At 40.3% G+C, this 25,490-nt stretch overlaps 1 protein-coding gene across 1 annotated transcript in view; it reads right to left on the bottom strand.

Annotated features, from left to right (window-relative positions):
• KSR2 (kinase suppressor of ras 2) overlaps positions 1–25,490 on the bottom strand; it is a 590,333-nt gene that overhangs the window by 121,716 nt on the left and 443,127 nt on the right. The window contains exons 8-10 of the mRNA XM_072600313.1: positions 18,929–18,994; positions 15,023–15,149; positions 4,350–4,518 (exon numbers count right to left, since the gene is read on the bottom strand). Of these exons, the coding sequence (XP_072456414.1) occupies positions 4,350–4,518; positions 15,023–15,149; positions 18,929–18,994 (362 nt within the window). The remainder of the gene's footprint in view (positions 1–4,349; positions 4,519–15,022; positions 15,150–18,928; positions 18,995–25,490) is intronic.

Genomic DNA, 25,490 nt, shown 5'->3' with positions numbered 1-25,490 from the left:
ATTGTATATACTCAAACACAATTGATGTGCTGGTTGTTTATGCAGAATTTCTCTTCTCCACCCCCTTCCATTTTTTCATTCTTTCTTATAAGGGATGAAGGAAGGGCTATAACCTAAAAAGGAGGGGATGCAAAAACCAGTTTTTTTTATATGAAAAAATAACAATTTATTTCCAGTGTCTCCCTCTAATATCTTTCCTGTCTATATGCTTGTTTTATTGCTATCGAGTTTCTTTTTTATTTTATTCTGAATGTAAGAAATAAAATGAGCATTTCCATAACAGTAGAATAGAAAATAAAGATTGTATATGAAACTGCAACTCTGTTATGCAGAATTTGCTATTAAATATATAGCAAAGTTATCATGTAGCTATCACTTTTTCTTTTTTCCTTCCCTCCCTCTCCAAAAAACCCCAAAGATATTAATAGGAGCAATATTTAAAGTAATTAAAGGGATCCACAAAGTTCTGTATGGGCAGATCCTCTCTAGCTTGTCAATATACTTCCTAAAAACATAGTTCCCCGAACTGGGGTCCTAGCACTCCTGCTGTTGAACATAAAGTCTCAATCAAAGAACTTAAAAGAAAGACTTCCTGCTGCATCTCAGGAGGAGGGTGACAAGAGGTGCCACTGGAATGTGGCCGCAAACTTGACTGATGTTGTCATGAGGTATTGGGTGTGTGTGCGCACATGTGTGAGTGGTTTTTTTTTCTTATTTTTTCCCCACTCAGGAGAAGGTGGAATAGGCTACCTTGGAGACAAAACCAGGAGGATTTGATCTGTGTAAATGCCAGGCAATTTGTCTAATTAACTCAGTGGAAGAAACAGATGATTCAGTCTAGTGAGTCACATTATGGGCACCAGCAGGCTGTCGAGATGCTTAGCTAAGAGATAGCAAATATATATGAATTCTCAATTTGAAAAGCTGCTACAATGTGTACTCTGTAAATGTGTATGTATATGTGTGTTGAAATATACAAAATGTCCCTAAAGTATTAGTGAATTTTATGCTATTAAAGCTTTAAAATGCACAAAGGTTTTTGGGACATTATCTGGATAGATGGTAAGGGACTAGACCTATTGTTTCCTGGGCATAAGGAGTTCCCAGACTAGGAAACTCTCTCTCTACCAATGTAGAATAACATCTCTTCTCTGCAATTTGGAGTCTCAGAGAGAGGGACATGAAAAATGGAGGGGTTCTTCAAGGTCTCATAGTCCATATATTTCAGATGCAGAACTTGGAACCAGGTCTTTCTGATTCCAAGACCAGTATTCCATCTTGATTGCCATACTGTCTCTTCCCCACATGTGTGTATACATAACATAATTTATCCAGTCCAATAACTTCAGATATGTTGAGAACTGTTTCCCCCAATGCACATTGTCAATTTCCCTGAAATTTATCAATTTAGAGAGTTGCCTAGGGTATTGAGAGGTTAAGTAATTTGCCTATGACCACAAAGACAGCATGTGTGAGAAGGTGGGTTTGAACGTATGGCTGGGTAGAATGTAAACTTTTTGAGGACAGCAATTGTTTGGTTTTTCATCCTTGTGTTTACACCTTGCACCATGTCTGGTATACAGTAGGTGCTTAAATGCTTGTTGGATTGAATTAAGTCTATGATTTCAAGGTTGGCCCTTTATTAACTATCCTACACTCCCTCTTGTGTTAGCTTGGAAATAAATGGACATCTATATATAAATGTATATAAATACATATTCTAACATAAAATCGATGTGGTCAGTGGAGACATTACTAATCCCTCAACAGCAGGTCAGAGGTTTTAAGCTGTTTTTCCAGTTAGTAGAGGAGATCCATTGCACTGAGCCATTGCCATTCTCATTTATGCCCCCTTCTTATCAGTCACATACATATGAAAGTCAGCTGGCTCAGGATATAGGTGGAATCTGTGGTCACAGAAAGAACTTTGTCTCCATGTGAAACCAATCAGTTTAAACAAGAATGGGGACTTAGTTATCTTACCATCTTGAACAACTTGGTAACTTACTTGTGTAAATATAAAGCATGTGCTCTACCCCAGGCTGCTGGTATGATCTGATCGCAAGCCAAGATGCCCACTGTTCCACAGTGTTGAACCAGCACATGGGAGCCTTGACTTGTCAAAGAGCAGCTACACCATTCAACCAGAAGATGTAGCTCCCATGAGTAACAACAATATTTTTGTCCAAAGATAAGTTCAATCCTAGATATTGAGGGTTTGGGGGGTGGTTATGGGGGAGATTGCTAGGCTTGCTTTGCTGAAATACGATGACAGAGACCATGGAGAGTACTAAAAAGCCAAAGATGTAATCTCCTGTCCCCACCATCTAATATTTTGGATCCCAGTTCAGAGTGCATAGGGCCAGTGTTGTGGCCAGGCTAGGAATCTTTAGGCTCTGTTGCAAGACTCAACAGAGGGACCAGGCATTCACTCATAGTACCCCTGATACAGAATCCCATTTCTAGGGCACACCAGTCCTCATCCAGGCTTGGCAGCATTGGCATCATCATCTTCCTCCTCTGTCTTTTTCTCCCTTCCTTTTCCTCCCTACTTATATTTCACTTTAAGGTTTACAAAGTGCTTGACATATATGATCTCAGCTGATCCTCCCCAGAAGCCTGGGGAGGTAAGCATTCAAATATGGCCAATAGGTCTGTGATCTCTTCACTGTGGCTGTTCCCTCCAAGGATGCAGACCACTGCCTATCCATGCCTACCCATTCAAGATGAGGGAGAGTTTCTCATCAGTTATGGTTAAGTATTTGGGATCCCTCTTGGATGCCCCATTACAGTGCTTACATACCATAGGTACTCATGTGTTAACTTTCTTTCAAGGCAAAGTGCATCTCTCATATTCCAAACAAAACCTTTGTTATTCTCTAAAATAGTTGATACTATCTGTCCTGGGGGCAACTTTGTGCTGACTTATCTGTGTTCACATGATCTATGTCCACCTATAAATTTACTGAAAGTTCTACCATTGTACTTGAGGCTTTCCTGATTTCTCTTGACACTGAAAAGAAATGGATAAAGCACATGGTCCATAGGATCTTACATCCTGAACTCAGAGGACATCTAACCCAACCCCTTTGTTTTACAGATGAAGAAATAGGCTAAGGAAAGTTAATATGATTAAGGATCACTGATTCCTGGGCCAGACCTTAGAAACCATCTAGTCTGATTTTCATTTTACAGATGAGAAAATTGAGGCCCAGGGAGGTACAGTGACTTAAGATCCTAAATTAATAGCTCCAAGGAACCTCAAAGCAATCTACTCCAAACCGCTTGTTTTATAGATGAGAAACCTGAGGGAGTTTAAAAGACTAATGACCAAAAATCTAGAACTGGAAAAAACTTAAGAGGCCGTCTATGCCAACCCCTTCATTTTATGGGTAAGGAAAATGATGCATGGAAATGTAAAGTGATTTTTCCAAGGCTGCACAGATATTAAGTCTCAAAGGTAGGATTTGGACCCAGGTGCTCTGACTCTAGAGCCAGATCTCTTACTACTGCACCACACTGGTTGCCATTGGCTGGTGAGGAAGGTGTGTGTGTATTCATCCTTCGTTGCCAAAGAAGACCATGCCAATCAGAGAAATAATGACATGACTTGCACTTGACTTTGTTTTTTGAGTGAGGGAGGGCTGTGCAGGTCACCAGCCTCACTTCTGCTCCAGAGCCATCTGAATCCAGTGACCACATATTCATCAGGATGACTGGAGATGACCCAGGATGAGGCAGTTGGGGTTAAGTGACTTGCCCAAGGTCACACAGCTAATGAGTGTCAAGTATCTGAGGTGAGATTTGAACTCAGATCCTCCTAACTCCTGCACTGGTACTCTATCCACTGCACCATTTAGCTGCCCCCGGTGAGGAAGGTACTACAGGTATGATTACCTTGATTTTACAGATGATGATGCCCACCAGGGCTTGTCATGTAATTGTAATTTAGTGCTGAAAGGAACTTCTGAGACCATCTAGAACTCTCTCCTTCAAAAGTTGTGGAAGCTTAAGTGACTTGGTCATGGTCACACAGCTAGAGAGTGTCAGAACTAGAATTTAAACTCATGTCTGTCCTGGCTCTCCTGACATTGAACATTCTTTCCACAACACCCCACTACTCAGTGAGTTAGCTTATTAAGCTCATGAGCCCTAGGCTGACTGGGGCTGCCCTATGCAACCCCCAGCTGAACCCTGGGAAAGGACACTTGGCATGGACGCATATCTTCTAGGTCCTGGGTTTTGACCTCTTGGCCTGTCGACTCTCCAAAATCCCCTTCAGCACAAATACATGATTCCCCAGCTCCACCTTCACCCAAATGTGATAAGTCTATCCAATAAAGGATTACCTGGCAGGTTGAAATTCTTCTGCTGTCTGGTGCACTGTGGAGAGGGGTGCAGTGGAGAAGGAGGGGTGGCACTGGGCGGGAGTGGCGGGGCTGGTGAAGACGGTGTGGAGGATGTCGTGGAGGAGGGGTTGCTGCTGGAGTCAGGTTGGTAAGGTACCGGAATGTGGTCCTGCAAAAGAAAAAAAAAGATGAGGAAGGGGAAAGGGATAGAAAAAAAGCAAAAGGAAGCCAGTGAGAGCTCAGTGGCAACACTGGGGCATCCTGCCCTCTTTCCTGTGCCTCTGTGGCATCAGCAGCCCTGAGAGCTTTCACCTGACTCACTCAGTATTTCTTAGGAGAATCCAACCACCCTTCATCTTATAGCTATGGGAAATGAGGTCAAATGTTTTACTAAAGGTCACAGTGAGAAAATGTTTGAGGCAAGATAACAACAACAGAAACAATAATATAATAATTACTGTTTATGTAGCACTCGAAGTTTTGAAAAACACTTTACAAATATGGCATAGTTAAGACAGAAATGTTTTGCATGACTCTATATGTTTAATGAGTATTGTATTTCTTACTTTCTGTATGGGTGGGAGGAGGGGGGAGGAAGGAAGAGAACTTGGAATTGAAAATAAAATAAAATAAAAACAGCTGCTGTACATGTATCACTTATATCAGATTGCATGCTGTCTTGGGAAGGGAGGGGGAGAAAATTGAGAACTTGAAATCTTATAGAGGTGAATGCTGAAAACTAAGAGCAAAGAAATAAATAAAACTTCAGAAAATACTGTCGTATTTTACGATGCGCATTTTATAGATAAGGCTGTGTTTTATTTTCATTATTATTAATACAAGAGAAGTAGCTTTGGACTTCTAAGATGGAACACCTTGTTAGTGAAAGAACCGAATCCAAGAGGATAACACAGTTAGTAAGTATCTACAGTCAAATTTGAACTCAAGTCTTCCTGACACCAAACCTAGTATCCTAACCACTACACTACGCTGCTTCTATTCCACCAATAGCTTTTCCCATACTCTTTCCAGTTTCTTCCCAGATCTGTCTGGTAGAAGGAAGGAAAAGCAGTTTCCATCAAGTAAATCCCTGCCTAGCTTTCCGATCCCAGAGAAAGGTCACCATGTAGCAAAGGACAGTCACTGGAAGGTAATGTGGTAAGGTAGAAAGAACATTTATTGGCTTAGATGGTGATCTCTGACATTCTGGTGAGACAGAGAGAGCATTCATGGTCTTAGAAGGCAATCTCTGATAATCTGTATAACTTTAGGCAATTTATTTAATTCCCTGGGCCTCAGTTTCCCTTACTATAAAGGGGTGGTGGTAAAATCCTCATGGGCAGGGAATGATTTTGTCCTTGTAGCCCCATTCCTTACCATAATGCCTTGTACACAGTAAGTGCTTAATATGGGTTTGCTGTTTCAATGCTAGGTTTTTTGCCTGTTCTAACACTTCAGTGTGTGAAAGAGTGGATTCCTTCACAATTAACCACCACTCTCCAATGGTTGACGTGGTTGTGATGAACCCAGTTCTCTGTGTGAGGTAGAGGAGAGTAAATCAAATTGAAATAAGTCTAATATTTCAGAAAAGGACAGGCTCTGTTCCATCACAAGCCATTTGACAGGTGAGGGAGGTCCCCCTCAGAGGTGCTTGTGATCTGATTGCACCAGGAGGACATCAGGTACTTGATTTCTCAGTCTGTCCAAATTTGTCAGATGGATATTTCCATGGTAATGCACATGTGAGTCTAAGGTTTCATGTGTCAATGACAGGTGGAGATGGATGCAGTTAGTTTGTGATATAAATAGAAGCCTGTGGGATATATGAAATTCATTTTTATAATTTAGTGACTGACTCAAGGACTTTACACACTAACAATTTAGAAGATCACTTAATCACGGGATCTCTGAGCCAGAAGGCTCCTTTGAGGCCACCTGGTCCAATTGGACCTGAAGAAGAATCCCTTCTACAATGCATCATGTGAAGAAGGAACTGGGCATGTATAACCTAGGGGACAAAAGACATGAGGATTGTCTTCCATAGGGGCAGAACAAAGACTGGTGGGTGCACTTTACAGAGACAGATTTTTGGCTCCATACAAGGAAAATCATCTTAGCAATGACAATGAGAGCTGTCTAAAACTAGAGTGGATTTTCTCAGAACAGTCATAATCATAACTGCAGCAATAGTGGCTAGCATTTATACAATGCTTTAAGGTTGACAAAGTCCTTTACAAATTTTATCTCCTTTTATCCTCACAGCCCTAGGAGGTTGGTGCTATTATGATCCCCATTGTACAGATGAAGAAACTGAGGCAGACACAAGTTTAGTGATGCCCAAGGTCATCTAGGTAGTAAGTTTCTAAGGCCAGATTTGAATTCAGGTCTTTCTGTCTCCAAGTCTAACTTCCTATTCATTATGCCACTAGATGCCTCAGTTAGGGAGTCCCACCCCATTTGAAGTCATTAAGCAGAAGCTGTATGACTGCCTGTTAGGTTCATTAGAGAGAGGACTATTTTTCAGGTATGGGTGGATCTAGAGTGGACCTCTGAGGTCATTCCAAATCTGAGAATCTATTATTTCCGTCCCCCCAAAAAAGTCAACCAACCTGTGTTTATGCAGAGGTAGTTAAAGTTCAAATTCTGTCTCAGTGTTACTGAGACTAGCTATGTGACCTTGGACAGATCACTTCCTTCTCTTCAGTTTCCTCATCTATAAGACGAAGAGTTTCAACTTGATGGCTGCTAAGGTCCATTCCAGCTCAGAATCAGTGATCCTAAGCTCCTCTCACTTTTAGTGAAGAGGGCAGGGTGGTAATTCACTGCTTCCAATAAAGCTCATTCCACTTTTGGATACCTTCCATCTTAGAAAGCTCCTATTGGGGAGCCAAAGTCTGCCTCTCTGCAATATGATAGCATGTTGCATAGAGCATTGGACCTGGAGTCAGGGAGACCTGAGTTCAAATTCAGTTTCAGATACTTATTGCTGCATGGCCCTGAGTTACTCACTTCACCTCTGCCTCAGTTTCCTCAAGTGTAAAATGGGGATAATAATAGCACTTATGCCCAAGAGTGTTGTGAACATAAAATGAAATACTATTTAGAAAACAGTTGTGTCTAATGGTGGTCATTTCTAGGGAAGGGTGGGGAGGAAGAAGAAAAAAGAAATGAAAACTTGGCTGTATATTTGAAAGCAATATCAAGTTGTACATAGCAGACTTGCAGTTTCATGTGCGATCATCTTTTTTATTATTATCCTATGTTATGAAAATGCTTGTTTTTTCACCATAATTGAAAAAAAATAAATTTTTTAAAAAAGAAAAAAACAAGGAAGTACTTTGTAAACATTAAAGTGTGATATAAATACTAGCTATTATTATTGTTAATAATAATAATAAGAGCGTGGTGCTTGTGCCACAGAATTCCTATGTATCATCTCTTTAAACTTCCATGTATAAACTTATGGGAAGTTTCAGAGAAACCATGAGGTAACAGAATGCAGTTTGTTACTTCTAGTTTTTCATTTGGTCATGATCTGGGGGTGAGGCAGCAGTCCTATGATTTCATTGATATAGGGGACTCCCAGTGAGGAAATTCCTTCCTTCATAATCCATCAGCGACTGTTGTGTGGATACGGGGGTTAAGGAACTACCCAGCCAGTGTCACAGAGTCAGGATGTATCAGAGGGGGCTTTTACCCAGGACTTTGTAAATTTCTGGCCAGCTCTCTATCTATCACACCACACTGAGTTTTAATATCATAAGAGTTTCTGGGAGGGAACTGGATCCCCCAAAGTATAAAGAAGATCTGCCATATTCACTGATACTTTGTTATTGTTAGGTTATTCAATAGCGACCGCCTCTTTTGGACCCCATGGACATCAACACACCAATGCTACCCATAAGTGTTTTCTTGGCAAAGATACTGGAGTGGTTTACCATTTCTTTCTCTGGCTAATTTTATAGATGAGGAAACTGAGGCAAATAGGGTGGAGTGACTTGCTCAAGGTCCCACAACTAAGTAAGTATCTGAGGTCAGAATTGAACTCAGGAAGATGAGTCTTCCTGACTCCAAGTCCAGTGCTCTGGTCCACCTAGCTGCCCAAACAAAACTCCTCATTTTTGTTGCTGTTGTGTAATTGTTTCAGTCATGTCTGACTCTTTGTGAACCCATTTGGGGTTTTCTTGGCAGAGATACTGGAGTGGTTTGCCATTTCCTTCTCCAGCTAATTTTAGAGATGAGGAAACTGAGGCTAACAGGGTTAAGTTTATACTTGTCCAGGGTCACACAACTAGTAAGTATCTAAGGCTGGAGGTGAACTCAGGTCTTCCTGACTCCAGACTCAACACTCTACCCACTGAGCCACCCAGCTGCCCCAGTGGGCCATTCTACAAGGACACATATTTGAAGGTAGGCTTTTCTATTCTCAGTCTTTACCTCAGACCATTAACTCTGCATGTTGAGTACTGCCTTTGAGAGTGAATGTTTGGTTGGATTATAGTCAGCACTAAAGGATGTACCTTGAACCATCCTTCCAACATTCTTCATTCCTGGGAAATGCACCATGCATTGGGGTCCAAAGTGAAGCTGGGTTTGAATTAATTTTTTTCAGTGGTGAAGATAGGATGCCACCATATACTTTTTTGCCTGGTTCCCCTTGTGACCAGTGGCCAAATAAGACCATAGCAGTGGGAAGGACTTCAGAGATCATTGAGTCCAAGTCTCTCATTTTATGGTTAAGGAAACTGAATCATAGAAAGTCACTTCCCCAGCATTACTTGGCTAGTGTCTGAGGCAGAATTTGAATTAAGGTCTTCCCAACTCTAAGGTCATCACTCTCTCCACTGTGCCACCTAAGTGCCCTTTCTTAAGGACACAATCTGGGAATATGGGATGGGGAAAATCTAATTGGCTCAGATAGAGAACAAGAATCCCACAAGACAGTGGAAAGAGCCATGGAATTGGAAAAAGAGGCTCTGGAATTTGTCTTTTTTCTACATATACATATGTATTTGTACTAGGTATTTGCTACACACACACACACACACACACACATATACAGATATATGTACACACATACATATACACATACATACATATATATATAATCTTGGACAAATCACATCAATCCAGCTCGTCTATACACCTCTCTGCATGAACGCGCTGTCTCCCACCAAAGAATACATGCTCCCTGAGGACAGGATCTATTTCACTTTTATCTCTGTACTCTCAGTTCCTTTCACATGGTGGGAGCTCAATAAATGTTGATTAATTGAATTCAATTATTTTATTGAATTATTATGAATTACTATGAATATTATATTGAATTCAATATATTAAATACCTACTATGTGCTGTACTATATACAAAGGGTACAAAGACAAAAGAGAGACAATCCTCTGTCAAGGTGATTCTTTCTCAGCCTTGGTTTCCCCATTTTTAATATATCTATAGAAATACCTGCTCTACCAATCTCTTCCGGTTATTGTTAGTATTGAATAATAGCTTAGAGCAAAAATGAACCTTAGATGTTATCTGGTCCAACTCCTTCACTTTATTGATATGAAACTGATGTTCAGAGAGAGAAAATGATTTTCCCAAGATCACATGAAAAGTAGGTATCAAACCCAGATCTTCTGATTCTCAACCTATTGCGCTTTCCACTATACCATAATGCTTTGATGAGATAGAAGTCATGTAATTACATGCCCAAGGAATAGAATGACTTGTTTGGTCCAAGATATTGAACACAACAAAATTAGTCAAAGGAACTGGAGATATTTAGCCTAGAAAAGAAAATACATTGGGGGTGGGGGTGTAGGGAGCTGTTTTCAATAAAACTAATTAGTGGCAGTGTTGTAACTTGAGACCAGCTCTTTTGACACCTGAACTGGAGCTCTCCCCCGCCCCTCCCAAACACATACCAAGTTGGAAATGAAAACTCAGGTTCAAGGTTACACAGTCATATAGTGATCTGACCTCAATGCCTGAAGTGGAACTTGGAATTCTCTATCATCCAGTTAACCATCTGGCAAGTCAAGTTGAGGCAAATCTAAGCTAGTTAAGTTAAGGCAAGTCAAGGCAAGAATTGACCAAGCATTTAACAAGGGTTAGGCACTTGGCTAAACACAAGGGATACAAAGAAAGACAAAAACAGCCCTTGCTCTCAAGGAACTCGCAGGCTAATGGAGATGGAAAAACTCAACCAACAAGATATAGACGGGATAAACTGGAGGTAATCTCAAAGGGGAGGCACTATGATGGTACATCCAGGTTGTCAGTATCCCACCTGATAAACCAGATCTTCATTTAAGCACAAACTGGTGTTATTGGTGCATAGATCTACCAGCATATGAAATACATGTTGTCTCCTTAAATATCCAGCATATAGTCAAAGACGGAAAAGATGAACCAGCCAGGGGCTGGTCTTTCAGTGAATGCAGATACACACCCTCCCTCCCTCTCTGCCACAGACTGATGAGGGTGGGTGGGGGGAGCCAAAAGAGCAATTTTAAAAGATATTCTAAGCAAATTGGCTCTGGAGTCATAGATGCTACATCATAGTCTGACAAAAAGAATTTGAGCCAAGAGACTGGGCAAGAAAGGGCGGCAGGGGGTGGGGGGGGATGAGGGGGTGGAAAAGAAAAGCAGTCCTTTAGACAGATCCCATCCACCTTCACATCAAGGCTGCAATTTAAATAGAGGGTAATTTATTTCTCTTATCAAATTCTCTTCTTTGCAGACAAGCAGAACAATGCCATGGTTATTTCACCCTCTGCCCCTGCTCATGTCCACCTGACATCAAAACCTGATCACTCCTGTCTGCAAAGTCAGAGAAAGAAAGGTCCCTTGACTTTGGGGTTCTCAAGGTCAACTTGCCTTAGTGAACCAAGCGCTGGACTTGGAGCCAGGAAGACCTGGGTTCAAATTGTTAGTCTGACATTTACTAACTGTGTGACCAGGGGGAAACACGCTTTATATCTTTGGAGGTCTCCATTTCTCCATAAAATAAGGATAATGATACCTCATGGGGGCTACTATGAGACTCCACTGAGATAATGGATTTTAAAGGGCTTTGAAAATATTCCAACCAAGTATAATAGTCATTTGGTGTTATAAATATGATGATGATGGTGATTATTTATCTCATTCCTCTTGCCTATTTAGATGGAGTTTAGATAGAAATGGCCCTGATCGTCAATAAGTATTAAAATGTATGCTGATCTTCTGTATCTCATCCTCCTTTGTAGCAAGAAAAGAGCAAATGTCAAATCTACACGTAAATCTCAGGGCTGTGCAGAGGCAGAAACCCTACCATGGCAACTGGAAAAGCCAGAGGGGCAGGGAGTAAAAGCCAGCCAAGGACTGAGTAAGAAACTGAGGTTCAGTTTTGTGGGAAAATAGAAAAAAGATGACCACCCTCCATATCTCTGACAAAACTAAGAACCCTGCTGCTTAAGAAGATTAGAAATCTGAATGGGGACGTAGAGGCATGTTCAAAACACTGATGTTCTTTGGGAAAATGTACTTTGGCAAATATTGTCTTTCTTTAAACAGCAACAGACCACCCAAATAAACAAGCAAAAAACAAAATCCTAAATAATAGTCATTTCTATTTTGATACTATTTCAAGGTTTGCAAAGTATTTTCTTCCCATGATCTTTTAAGGTAGATAGTTTCGATATTATCATTCCCATTTTAAAAATGAGAACATTGAGGCTCTAAGAGTTAATTGTCCCAGGTCCCACATATAATAAGCATCAGAGGTAGGATTACAACCTTAGCCTCCTAATCTAGCAAGCTATCACTACATCAGTGTGCCTCTCACATAAATATATAGAAGCATCTAAGAGTGTTTGAAAAGCCCCACCAGGTAGCTCCATACCAGCAGCTGCAGTATAACATAGGATAGTCAAGGTGTAAGAGGAAAAGGAGAACCAGTCATGCTGCCTTCCCTCCTGAGCAAAAGGCAGAAAAGTAACATACAGAGTAATAATGAAAGAGCAAGGTATGCAAGCTCCTAAGTTCTACCCCCTACAAAAGCAGCGCCAAAGAATCAGCCACTGCCAACAAAGATCCATCATCATTGTTATCTATCATCACCACCATCGTCTTCACCATCAGCACCATCATCATCACCACTGGGATCTTCATCATTACCAAGATCACCTTCCACCACCATCACCATCACCTTCATATCCTATCATCATCATCATCTTCATCACCACCACCATCACCATCTTTATACCTATCATCGCCATTGTCACTTTCATCATTACCATGGTCATCTCCACCATCATCACCATGCCATCATATTAATCACTGCCATCATCATCACCCCCACCACCATCATCTTCATGTCTGTATTACCACCATCACCTTCGTCATCATCACCATCATCCCTTCCATCATTATCTCCAAGACCGTCATTATAGGATCATAGTTTTAGAGTTGGAAGGACCTGTAGAGATTACCAAATCCAAGCACCTCACTTTATAGATGAGGAGCCTGAGACTGCGAGGTCATAAAGTTACAAATCCAGTGTCTGAGGCAGGATTCAAACTCAGGTCTCCCTGACCCAAGGTTTGATGGACTAGAAGACTACCCCCCTGTGTCATGTGACTAGAAAACCTAAAGAGGACAGAGTATTCAGGGGAATACTGCCTAAATAGTCTCTCTTCCAGCTCTAAAGTTATACCCCCCCCCCCATGTCCAGCAACTTTGAGACAATCTTAAGGCCTGAAAGATCATTACCTTACATATTTCCAGTATTACTGATTGGTGATTATACTCTGCATACACTCTTGAAAAATAAAGAACAATTAATCTGTTTTTAAAACAAATACCAGTCATTCTAAATCCCTAAGGATTTTCAGCAAAACTCTGGTCCCAGCTCCCAGTCTCAAAGAAGGGGGAGTTATATTCAAATAAATGAAATCATCTCTCTTTGGCACAAAGGTTGGACTCAGTAAAAAAAAAAAAAAAAAGATTAAAATCTTGCCCAAGACATATACAAGCTGTGTAACCCTTGACAAATCATTTAACACCTGATTCTCTTTTTTCTCATCTGCAAAATGAGAGGTTGACTCGATGGGTCTAAGTTCTCTTTTGGCTCTAAAACAAATGAACTCAAATGAGATAATATATGCAAAGTGCTTTGCAAACCCTGTTATGATGCTATAAATTACATAATGAATTGCCCTGAGCGAGTAACTATTTACAAGGCTATATTACCAAATCTCTTTGAAGTAGCCAAAGTTCAACCTCCTCCCTGGATTGCAGAGAAATGGAACTGGAGGGAACCAAACTAAATGAAGAAGCAGAATGTCAGGGGTGGCAGATCACGTGCTCAACTCTAAGCACCTATCTGTCCAGGTTATTCTTCCAGACAATGAGAGAAAGGTATGATACAAAACAACCTAGATTTGGAGGCAGAAGACCTGAATTCAGTTCCTACCTTTGCTACTTACTATCTTTGTGACCTCAAATAAGTCACTTTGGGCCTCAGATTCTCCCTTTGTAAAATGAGGATATTAGACTAGATAGATTTCTCTAGTATAGTACACTGGAAAGGACAGTTGGATGACTTGAGTTCAAATCCTGCCTCTCCTTCTTGCTACCTATTGGACATTAGGCAAGTCACTGCCTTGCTTTGGAGAAGAGAGGAACTTCCTCATCTATATACTGATGGGATGAGACTACAGCAGGGATTGTGTGTGTTAGAGATTCCTGTGGGCAGCCTGGGGAAACCTATGGACCCCGTCTTAGAAGAGCGTTTTTTAAAAAAGAATGTTTTTAAAACACAAAGGACAACAAAGGAAAACAATTATATTGAAATAGTTTGTGTGAATGTGTGTGTGTGTGTGTGTGTGTGTAAAATAGTTAATATTTCTATAATGCCTATTATGTGCCAGGTATTATGCTAAGTACTTCACAATTATTATCTCATTTGGTCTTTGCAACAGCCCTGGGAAACTGAGACCAACAGAGGTTAGTGACTTGCCCAAGGACACACTCCTGCTAAATGTCTGAGTATGGATTTGAATTCAGATCTTCCTGAGTTGGACCCAGCATCCTACCCAGTGCACCACTTAACTGCTCTCCCTGTATACACACACACACACATGCACACACACACACGGTAGGACTAGATTAGGGATTCTTGATATAAAAATATAAGTAATGTATACATGGTATATTAATATATAATAGTATGTATTAATATATACACAATATATATTATGCATAATATATATGCACACTACATACATATACGATATACATATATATATCATACACACACATAGATATACATATATATATATATACAGGGATATACATACATAGATACATATTTTTTAAACAAATTCATGGACCTAGGTTATGAACCCTTGCACTATGGTCTTTAAGGTCCTCAAAAGCTCTAAATTCAACAGATCTTTTGACCTGTCTCTCTCTCCCCCTCCATTAAAGCAACAGTAGTCTACATGGAGGACAGTACAAGCCCAAGTGTACTTCACAATGTCTGGAAGCAAGTGTGTCTCCCTCCCTTCCCCCTACCCCACCTCTCACCCTCTCCTGTTACCTGGATTTGGTCACAGCCCCCATAGAGTAGGGGTGGGGCTAATATGACAGTCAACAGTAAGGTACCATCCCCCTTGCAGTAGACTCACCTTGTTGATTTTGTTGGTTTTAGGGAGAGTCTGACTGATGTGCAGGTCAGAATACCGGGGAGGTTTCCGCAGGGGGTTGTTGATGTCACAGGGCACGGACTCTGTCCGGACTAACCTTGCTGGATCCGTAGGGGTAAAAAGCAATGATTTGAGAGTTTTAGTACGGCTTCTCAATGCCTTGTAAAGCCAACCAACCAACCAACCAAAAGACAACTGGGGTCCCTTTCCCAGATACTAGCACACATTGGCCCTTGCCTTCCACCAAAGCATGTCAGTGGGGATACCCTCTTCAGGATGCCTTTCCTGATCCTACCCACCTGATTTTTGCTAGAAACTACTTTGTATATACATTGCGTATATTTTAACCTTACTTATCTATTATTTTGAATTTATTTATCTACATACATGTTCTTTAACCAAATATAAACTCCTAGAAAACAGGGATTATTTCATTTTCATGTGTATCCCCAGTGGCTAACATAATGCCTAACACATAGTAGTAGGTGCTTAACGAACTCGTTTACCTGATTAATCTTTGGGGCCAGTGCTTAAAATGGCTATCTCTTGTTGTTTTATATGTATCAGAGGACAATGAGTTCAGATCCCATCTCTGAAGCTTACTTTAGAGATGTAATTGAACAAATTATTAAATCTTATTGGGCCTCAGTTTCCTCATCTGAAAAATAATGGAGCTGGACTACATGGCCCCTAAGATTCCTTCCACCTTTGCATCTCTGATCCTATATAGGTCATCTTTTCCTTCTCAGAGGACAGGTACTGGATGGATCCTCTACTGGTTTTTTTTCATCCTTCATAGGGCTGGGTTCATAACAGACCTTTTATAAATGTAAATGGAAGTGAACTTCAATCTCCTTGAAATTACTTTGTAGTTACTTTGAAATGGTTTATCTAAGCTTTCTCTTCTTTCCTCCTGCTTTGGAACCTTTGGACTATTTTACCAGCCTCAGATATGGAGCTGGGGAAAACATGCAAATGAAGCTCAAAATCCTTCCAATGTATCTACTTATCAGGAGCATCTTAACAGAAGGTGATTTAAATTAGGAACTGGAGATTTAGAATGACCTACAGATTTTACATAGGGTCCAATGACCAATCAAGTATCCACTTCTGAAAACTGGGGGGGGGGGCAGGGGGGGAGGGAGAGAACCATGAGTAGATATCAATGAGGCTTTTGTAAGTTCACTCTCAGTGTGCCAAGGAGATCTGGACTTTGCCATCCTCATCATCCCTGCTGCTAAACCCTTAGGATTATAGCCTTTTCCATTCATCCAATAGGTAAACTTTCTTTTAGGGTTTTTTTTTTCTTTCTCGATTCGATGGATTGGTTAGCTGATGAGCTCTTTGAGAGTAAGGATTATCTGATTTTTTCCATGTGTACCCCTAGCACTCAGCACAATTCCTGGTACAAAATAAGTACTTAATAAAAGCTTTTTTTATTCATTCACTCATTTATTCATTCAAATGAAGGATCAGTACTGTGGGCAGTATCCATCCAATTGTTATCCTTCCGATGCTTTCAGTTATATCTGACTCTTTATGACCCTATTTGGGGTTTTCCTGGCAAAGATAATGGAATAGTTTACCATCTTCCTCTCCATTTCATTTTTAGATGAGGAAACTGAGACAAACAGGAATAAGCAACTTATCCAGGATCACGCAGCTAAAAAGTGTCTGAGGCTGGATTTGAACTCATGAAGATAAATCTTCCTCATTCAAAGCCCATTGCTGTATCCACTGTGCCAATTAGCTGCCCTATCCAATACTAATCAACAAACATCTGTTGCATGTCAGGCACCGTTCTAGATACTAGCAAACAGAATAAGTACTCAGTAATCATCAGGTGAATTTGAATTTGGGTACAAGGCTGATTGTCTCTATAAGACAATATGACTGGTTGCACCACTTTCTTGTGCACTTACATCCCATTTCAAGAACTGAGTTTTTGTCTTGAACACTATTTGCTGCAGAATAGCACTCTGTGGAGGGAAAAACTTTTCCATCTCTCAGAGGCCATCCTAGGGACTTAGTTCCTTAACTGCTAAAAAAGAAAAAAAAAAAGATCTCACTATTAAGTGCATTGCGTAGGGGGTCTCACAGCATGGTGCTCAAGTACCATATTCTCGAGTTCACAGAGTATTTGGAATTCAGAATTAGAAACAGCATCATTAAATATATCAAGCAGTTCAAAGAACATTATGATCAGAAACAGCCCTAGTAAGGCCATTTTTTTCAGGTAGTTAGGATGCTTGAATGATTAGCAACCACCAACCAGATGAAGTTGTCTTATTTGAGAGGTGCCATGACACAGTGGTGGACACATTGGCTCAGGATTCAAATCCTGCTTACAGTATTTACTCGCTGTGTGACCTTGGATGAGTTATTTAATTTCCCTGGGCCTCAATTTCTTCATTTGAGTAGGTTGGCATCTCACCTCAGACACTTGACACTCACTAGCTGTGTGACCTTGGGCAAGTCACTTAACCCCAGTTGCCTCATCCTGGGTCATGTCCAGTCATCCTGATGAATATCTGGTCACTGGATTCAGATGGCTCTGGAGAAGTGAGGCTGGTGACCTGCACAGCCCTCCCTCACTCAAAACAAAGTCAAGGGTAAGTCATGTTATTATTTCTCTGATGGCATGGTCTTCTTCGGCAATGAAGGACAAATACACGCACAAGGTTGGCATTAGATGACCTCAAAGGCCTCTTCTAGCTCTAGATCTAGGAGCCAATGAACTTTAAATTTAACTTCATTTTCTGTTCTGATAGACAGGGATAATGGAAAAGATAATCCATAGAAAAAGGCACCAAACCTCCTTGAAATTATTCTACAGTTACTTTGCATTTATTTATTGATGGTGTTCCCCTCATCTTTCCAGTAGAACAGAATGTCTTAGAGAGCAGGGACCATTTCACTTCTGGCTCTGAATATCTGGGGAATTGTATATAGTAGGTGTCTAATAATTGTTCATTGATTTGACTTAAATTTAGCTTTGAAAATGTGATAGTTTTTTCCCTTTCAGCATCTAGGTTAATGTGAAAATAAAATTGCTTTCCCTGAGAATATACAATTGTAGGAGTTAGGGGTTAAGTGTGGAATGCAGGGTGGGAATCACCATGAGTGGCAGGAGAAAGTCAACCTTGGCATTAACTTTTGCTGCACATACTTCACAAAGTGGATAAGCCACCCAAGTGTGATTACTGCCTCTGTAAGCTAGAATCAAGGGAAGTTTAAGTGAAGTTGACAGGAAATCATTTACTCCAGAGACAACTCTACCCCTGCCTCTCACACTTAATTAAGTCTCTAGTAGAGATCTGAGTGAACAGAAAGGGATGTCTTCCCATAATCAGGCTTCTTTTTAAGAACCACAGACTCAGTCTTCTCTCTGCTAAGTAAAAGAGGGCAGGGTGCTCTGAAAGAAGGAAGGAGAAAGAGAATAAGGAGAGGAAGGAAGAAAGGAAGGAAGAAAAAAGAAAGAAAGAAGGAGAGAGAGAAAGAAAGAAAAGAGAGAAAGGTAGAAGGAAGGAAAGAAAGGAGGGAAGGAGGAAGGGAGAGAGAGAAAAAAAGAAAAAGGAAGAAAGCAGAATGAGTGAGCATTTATTGATTACTGAGTGCTGTTACTCTGTGTGGATTAGTGATTATATGTGTGACTTCATTGTCACCACTTTTTCTTAATGAGATGATAACTCACAGTCTAGGACCTTGACTGTCCATTCTCACACCTGAAGGGCAGATGGACCAGGCAGAGTTTTAATTGTTCAGGAGATATTCTACTCCAGTGGGAGTAGAGGTGGAATAAAGGGGTATACCAATTGGCTGAACTTCCTTTCCAAAAATTTGAACTGCAAAGAGCCCTCTGGGAAAGCAAGTGCTAAATTCTTACCTCCACGGTGGATGATCAGTAAGTGGCATGGGGGAGCTTCTTTGGTGCATTTGTTATGACATTTTAACCTAAGAGGAAAGAGGAAATAGCATGAATATGAAGCTCCATCTATCCCAGATAGCTCTAGATGCTGCTCTTAGTATATCTACAGTACCAAGAGATAAGTAGCCATACCAGAGGGTAAAGAAAGGGGAAGAAATTTCTAAAGAGAGGACTCAGCCTAGAGAACACAAATTTATTAGAAAGACAGGTATAACTATCTAGCAAGGGTCCTATGTCTCTGAGGATCTCACATCTACTCATTCCAATCAACTTCCTTGCTACTTAGCCCTTCTCCCCACCTTAGACCAAACCTCTAGCCCATGAGTTAATCTCTTCAATTCGGGGGATCCTCCCTGGGGAGCTGTCCTGATTGATGAGTGAAATCAAATTCATTTAACCCACTATATCCAGCCAGTTCCCAAACCAGGCAACAACTGTTATCCCTTTACCTTGAGTTTCTTTTACTTTAGGTAATCAACTTAACCTCTCTGGACCTCATTATCTCCTTATAGGAGTCTACTAATACTTCTCACTTCACTGTTGGGTTAATTTGTGAGTTTATGTTCTGCTAAGAAAAGAAAGAAGGATATCAAAGGTACTATTTCTGGTGGATATAATTTATGTTTTAATAGAGAGCCATGAAACAGTAGAAAGGGGGCAGAATTGGAGATAGACATAAGTTCAAACTCCTCTACTTATGGGAGACCTCTCCCATCTCTTTCAAGAGCCTGCTCTGCTAATTATCTCCTCTCTTTTTAAAAATTGATGTCATTTTTTAAAATATTTTTTCTCCTTGTTACCCCCACCCCCATCATCACTGAGAAAAGAGAAAGAAAAACAAAATTCTTATAATGAATACGCCTAGTCAAATAAGATAAATTTCTGTTTTGGCCATGTCTAAAAAATAGACGTCTCATTCTGCACCCTGAGTCCAGCACCCTCCATGAAGAACTGGGTGACATGCTTCATCATGAGTCTTCTGGAGTCATGGTTGGTCATTGTGCTGGTCAGGTTTTCAAGGTTTGTTTTCAGTGTTGTTGTTGTATGATAATTGTTCTCCTTGTTCTGTACACTTCATTTTGTATCAATTTATATGTTTTTCCAAGTTATACCGAAACCATTCCTTTCATCAATTCTTATAGCATAATAGTATTCCATGACATTGATGCACTATAAATTGTTTGACTGTTCTTCAACAGTTGCTGAATCTCACTTTATTTTTCAGTTCTTTGTACAAAAAGAGATACTATAAATGCTTTTGTACATAAGGGTCCTTTTCCTCTTTCCTTGATCTCTTTGGGGTATGGACCTAACTATTAGTTGTTTCACTAGCTCAAAGGGGGTGCACAGTTTAGTGACTTGAAGGATAGACTTCCAAATTGTTCTCCAGAATTACTGGGCCAATTTACAGTTCCACCAATAATGAAATGATATCTGTTTTACCAGTCTATCCACTTTCTCTTCTAAATTTTCAACTTCTACTTATCCTTTAGTTTATCCTTGATGCCTACAAACATGTCCAGAACTCCCTCATTCTTCACCCATTTCTACCATCCCCTCAAACTAGCATTCATTATCTCTCTTTTCTTTGATAGAAAAATGCTTTTAAAATGGCAGGAGAGAGGAAGCTGTCTATATTCACTCATATTTTTTCACTACCTTTTTGCCATACTTTTCAACCCTTCCACTCAACATCCACATCAACCAATGACCTCTTTATTCCTAAATCTAATGACTTTTTCTCAGTCCTCATCTTTCTTGCATTCTCAAAACTTGATACTGCTGATTTCCTTCTCCCTCTAAATATTCATTTCCTCTGGGTTTTTATTATATGGATTTCCTCTGGTTCTCTTTCTATCTTTTCTAGGGATTCTTTGAATTCCAATAAATGATGATAGTAATAATAATTAACCTTTATATGGCACTTTAATGGTTACAAAGTGCTTCACATATATTATCTCATTTGAAGTTTCATTATACAAACATACATACATACATACACATATACATGCATGCATGATCATCATAATATGATGATCCCTCCCCACTATGAATAGATATACTCTAGGGTTTCATCCTGGACCCTTATCTCTTCTCTCTCTACAGTCTTTCTTGAAGATCTCATTAGCTCACATGGATTCAATGAGCATCTTTGCAGCAGATGACTCCCAAATCTATCCAGCTCTCTCCTGACCTCCAATCCTTCAATCCCAAATGTCCGTTTGACATATTCTGATGGATGTTTTATGGATATTTCAAGTTTAACTTGATGCAAGGTAGGAAGGAGAATAATTTCTGAATCATTAGAGCTGTCCATACATAAAATGTGCTACCTTGAGAAATGGAAGGATCCCCTTGATTAGAGGTGGTCAAGCACAGGCAAAAGAAGACCATGCTATCAGAGAAATAATGACATGACTTGCATTTGATTTTTGTTTTGAGTAAGGGAGGGCTGTGCCTCACTTAGCCTCACTTCTCCTCCAGAGCCATTCAAATCCAGTGACCAGATATTCATCAGAATGACTGGAGATGACCCAGGATGAGGCAACTGGGGTTAAGTGACTTGCCCAAGGTCACACAGCTAGTGAGTTCCAAGTGTCTGGGGTGAGATTTGAACTCAGGTCCTCCTGACTCCTGCACTGGTGCTCTATCCACTGCACCACCTGACTGCCACATCATTCCCAGTACCTTAGAACTATGCCTCAATATAGTAAGCATCAAGTTAATTGACTTGACCTGCCGCACAGGCAGCATGAATCATAATTCCTTTCCTAGTTTTCACAAGCAGACTGCAAGTTTTGTGAGAGATGTCACTGCCAGTAACCTCAGTGTTTCTCCCCTGTGGCTAGTGCAGTACTCTGAACATAAAGATCAAACATTTCTTGAAAATCAATCTCTTGAGACTGAGCAATGGAAAGAAATAGCCCTGGACTTGAACTTTGCATTCTGGCTGTGAAATGTATTGGGTTTGTGATCCTGGGCAAGTCAACTAACTTTAACAAGCCTCAGTCTACTCATTTGTAAAAAGGGAATAAAATAACTTTTTAGTTTAATAAGAAGGTATGTATAGAGCCCATATAAGATTGCATGTCATCTTGGGGAGGGATGGGGAAGAGAAGGGGAGAAAATTAAAAGCATATGGAAGTGATTGTTGAAAATTGAAAACAAACAAATAAATATATTTGGAGGAGAAAAAAACAATCTTTCACTTCCAAGCTCACAGGCTTGTCCCTGTGATGATCACCCATAGTGCTTCCCTCTCCAAAATTACTTTCCTCCTACTCTAAATGAATCTTGCTTATATCTATTTAGAATGCAACCTCGGGAGGAATGGACTAACACCACTTTTCCTTTATGTAAATACTCACTAATTCTTTTTAAATCTTCCAAGACCACAAAGTGAAAGGCAGATGCTGACCAGCATTAATAGAAGAAATTTCTTCCCTAAGAGTTGCTGACATGATTTGGCCTAAAGGTTTGGACCACCAAGAAAAACAACGATGATAACACTGTTTTAGAATGTAACCGGTTATCATTATTAAATGAGTGAGTTGAATGAATGAATTTTGGTGCTGTGGAATGATGACTGATCCAGGAGGACTGAGTCAAAGAACCTGAGTTCATATCCTAGCTATACCATTTACTCGGTCTATGACCTAGGAATGTAGGGAGCCTGTTTGCCAGTGGAAAGACCCAAGTTCAAATCTAGCTTTGGACACTTACTGGTTGCATGAAACTGGACAAGTCCCTTCACCTCTGCCTATCTCAGTTTCCTCAACCATAAAATAGGGATAATAATAGCACCTAATTTCTAGTTGCGATGATCAAGTAAGTTAATATTTGTAAAGCATTTAGTACAGTATTTGGCACATAGTAGAGGCTCAATAAATGCTTGTTTCCTTCCTTCTTTCTGGGCAAGTCATTTCATATCTAAATATCCCAGTCAACTCTCTTGTATTTCTAATATTGAAAGTAAATCCTTCTCCCTTAAAAAAAGTTTAAGTAAAAGCTTCTCAATATGTTTCCCAGTTTTCTTCGAGTCCTGCTGCATGAAACCACCTTTGGGCCATCTTGAACTGGATGTCCAGTAGACATCTTAAACTCAACCTGTCCAAAACAGAACTCTTTATCTTTCCTCTAATCCCTCACACCCCCACCCCCATCCCACTTCGCAATTACTATAGAGGGCAATGTCATCCTTGCAGTCCCTCATGCTCAAGACTGGGTGCCACCCTTGACTTCTCAAAATCTCTCTCCTCTCATATCCAGTCTATCCATTTCACCCTAGCATTTCTTACATATGTCCCCTTCTCTCTTCTGACATTGACACCACCCTAGTGCAGGATCTCATTGCATCATGTCTGGATTATTGCCATAGTCAGTTAGTTGCCACAAGTCTCTCCCTACTTCAGTCCATTCTCCACTCATCTGTCAAACTGATCTTCCTAAACCATAAGACTGACAATATTATCTCTACTCAATAAACTCAAGTGACTCTGTCACCTCTAGAATCAGATAGAAAACCCTCTGTTTAGAATTCAAAGACTATCATAGTATGATCCTGCCCTCCCTCTACCTTTTCAATCTGATTATTCTTATTACTTCTTCAACATCCTCTGTAATCCAGTGATGTTGTCCCTGACCATTCTCAAACAAGATACTCCATCTCCTGACTGGGTATTTTCACTGGCCATCTTCATGTCTGGAATACCCTCTCTTTCTTCATCCTCATCTCCTGGCTTCCCTGACTAACTTCAAACCCCAGCTAAAATCCCACCTTTTACATGAAGCCTTTCCTGATCCCCCTTAATGCTAGTGCCTCTCCTCTGTCCTCTACAATTTATGTGGAATATATCACCTTTAACACAGTTATGTGAATGGTGTCGTATGTATTAGGATGGGCTCCTTGAGAATAGGGACTGGCTTTAATCTTTCATTGTATTTTTATTGACTGACTGGCTGGCATTGACTAAAATTTGTAATTTGACTAACTTAGAATGGATGTCAGCAAAATCTTCCTAACTGTGAGAGCTGTCCAAAAATGAAATCACTTGTCTTCAGTGGTGGGGCAATCCCCCTTCATTCAATTCAATTCAACAAATATTTGACTGCCTAATATGTGGCAGGCATTGTGCTAAGCATTGGGGATATAGATAAGAAAAATAAAGGCAGTTTCTGCCTTCAGGAAGCTTACCATCTAATGGAGGATAATACACAAAAGAAAAATGGAACGTGTGTGTGTGTGTGTGTGTGTGTGTGTGTGTGTGTGTGTGTGTGTGTGTGTGACACCAGGGGGTAGCAGAGAAGGGGTATCTTGTTAAGTAGAGGTTGATCAACTATTTGTTGAGTATATTATAACTGGCATTGCTTTCATTGATGGATTGGACTAAATACTAATAAGGTAATTTCCAGCTCTCAAATTATATTATTCTGTAATGTTTCCTTTGTGTCATCCACTTAACAATCCTGGAGTTACCCTTAGGTAGTTGTAAAGAAAGCTATCTCTAGAGAAGTAACTGTAGCCATATTAACAATATTAGCTGAGTTTGAAAGTTCACTGTTGGCATTATCAGGCATGGTGGTCCATGGAGACTCATTAACCAGGGCACGCATTGACCCTCCTGACCACTGCTGAACCATGAAGTTAATGGGCAAGGCTATTAAAGAGCTCTGTGTCTCCCTTGACCCCCTCTCTGGAATTTTTCCTTTCTTAATTTCCCATGTTGCTGTCCCTTGTAGTAATCATAAAGTCCTAATTTACCACCCAGTCAGAAAGATGGGCGATAGTGTGCCCTGGCAGCTTGCTAGTCTTGGCAGCAGGCAGTGGTGGAGGTGAGGGGGGACTGCCTCCCCACCAGCAAACCTGTAAGAAGCATATCTGCAGTGCTCAGACAATTAAACTGGATGACACAAGGTCAGTCTCTCAGCAAGAATTGGGACAAGCATATCAGCAAGGTTTTCTAACAGAGGCCACAGGATTATACTTGCACTGCAGATGCAGAGCATCTCTGTGCAAGCAGAAAGAAAAACATGGCTAAATCTTTTAAAAAAAAAAAGTGACAACATTCCTTCATACTCTTCCATAATGCCGCACTTTCAGAATAATTTTTTCCCTTTGGAAAATGAGCATACTTTCTCCCAAATTAACCCATTTCTTATCATTTTATTGTGCTAACTGGGAAGAAAGGATAGTAATACCCCACAATTTCAAAAATCAGATTTTGGACACCCTTTGATCCTTGAAAACAGTGTCGTACAGTGGAAAGAATGGTTGATTTGGAGTTACAGGACCTGTGTTCAAAACCTACCTATTCTATTTACTGTCTGTGTAATATTAAACAAATCTCTTTTCCTATTTGTACCTCAGCTTCCAAATCTGTAAAATGATGAGATTTAATAAAGTAGCTTCTGAGATTCCTTCTAGCTCTATACGTATGAGCTTATAAACTCTATTGAAAAATCAGGAGTAGGAGATGGTACATGCACATACAGACACACACACACAAATTGTTGTGATAAACA

The sequence above is a fragment of the Notamacropus eugenii genome, chromosome 4 (assembly GCF_028372415.1).
Source record: "Notamacropus eugenii isolate mMacEug1 chromosome 4, mMacEug1.pri_v2, whole genome shotgun sequence".
NCBI lineage: Eukaryota > Metazoa > Chordata > Mammalia > Diprotodontia > Macropodidae > Notamacropus > Notamacropus eugenii.
This window is presented reverse-complemented; position numbering and strand designations above follow the sequence as displayed.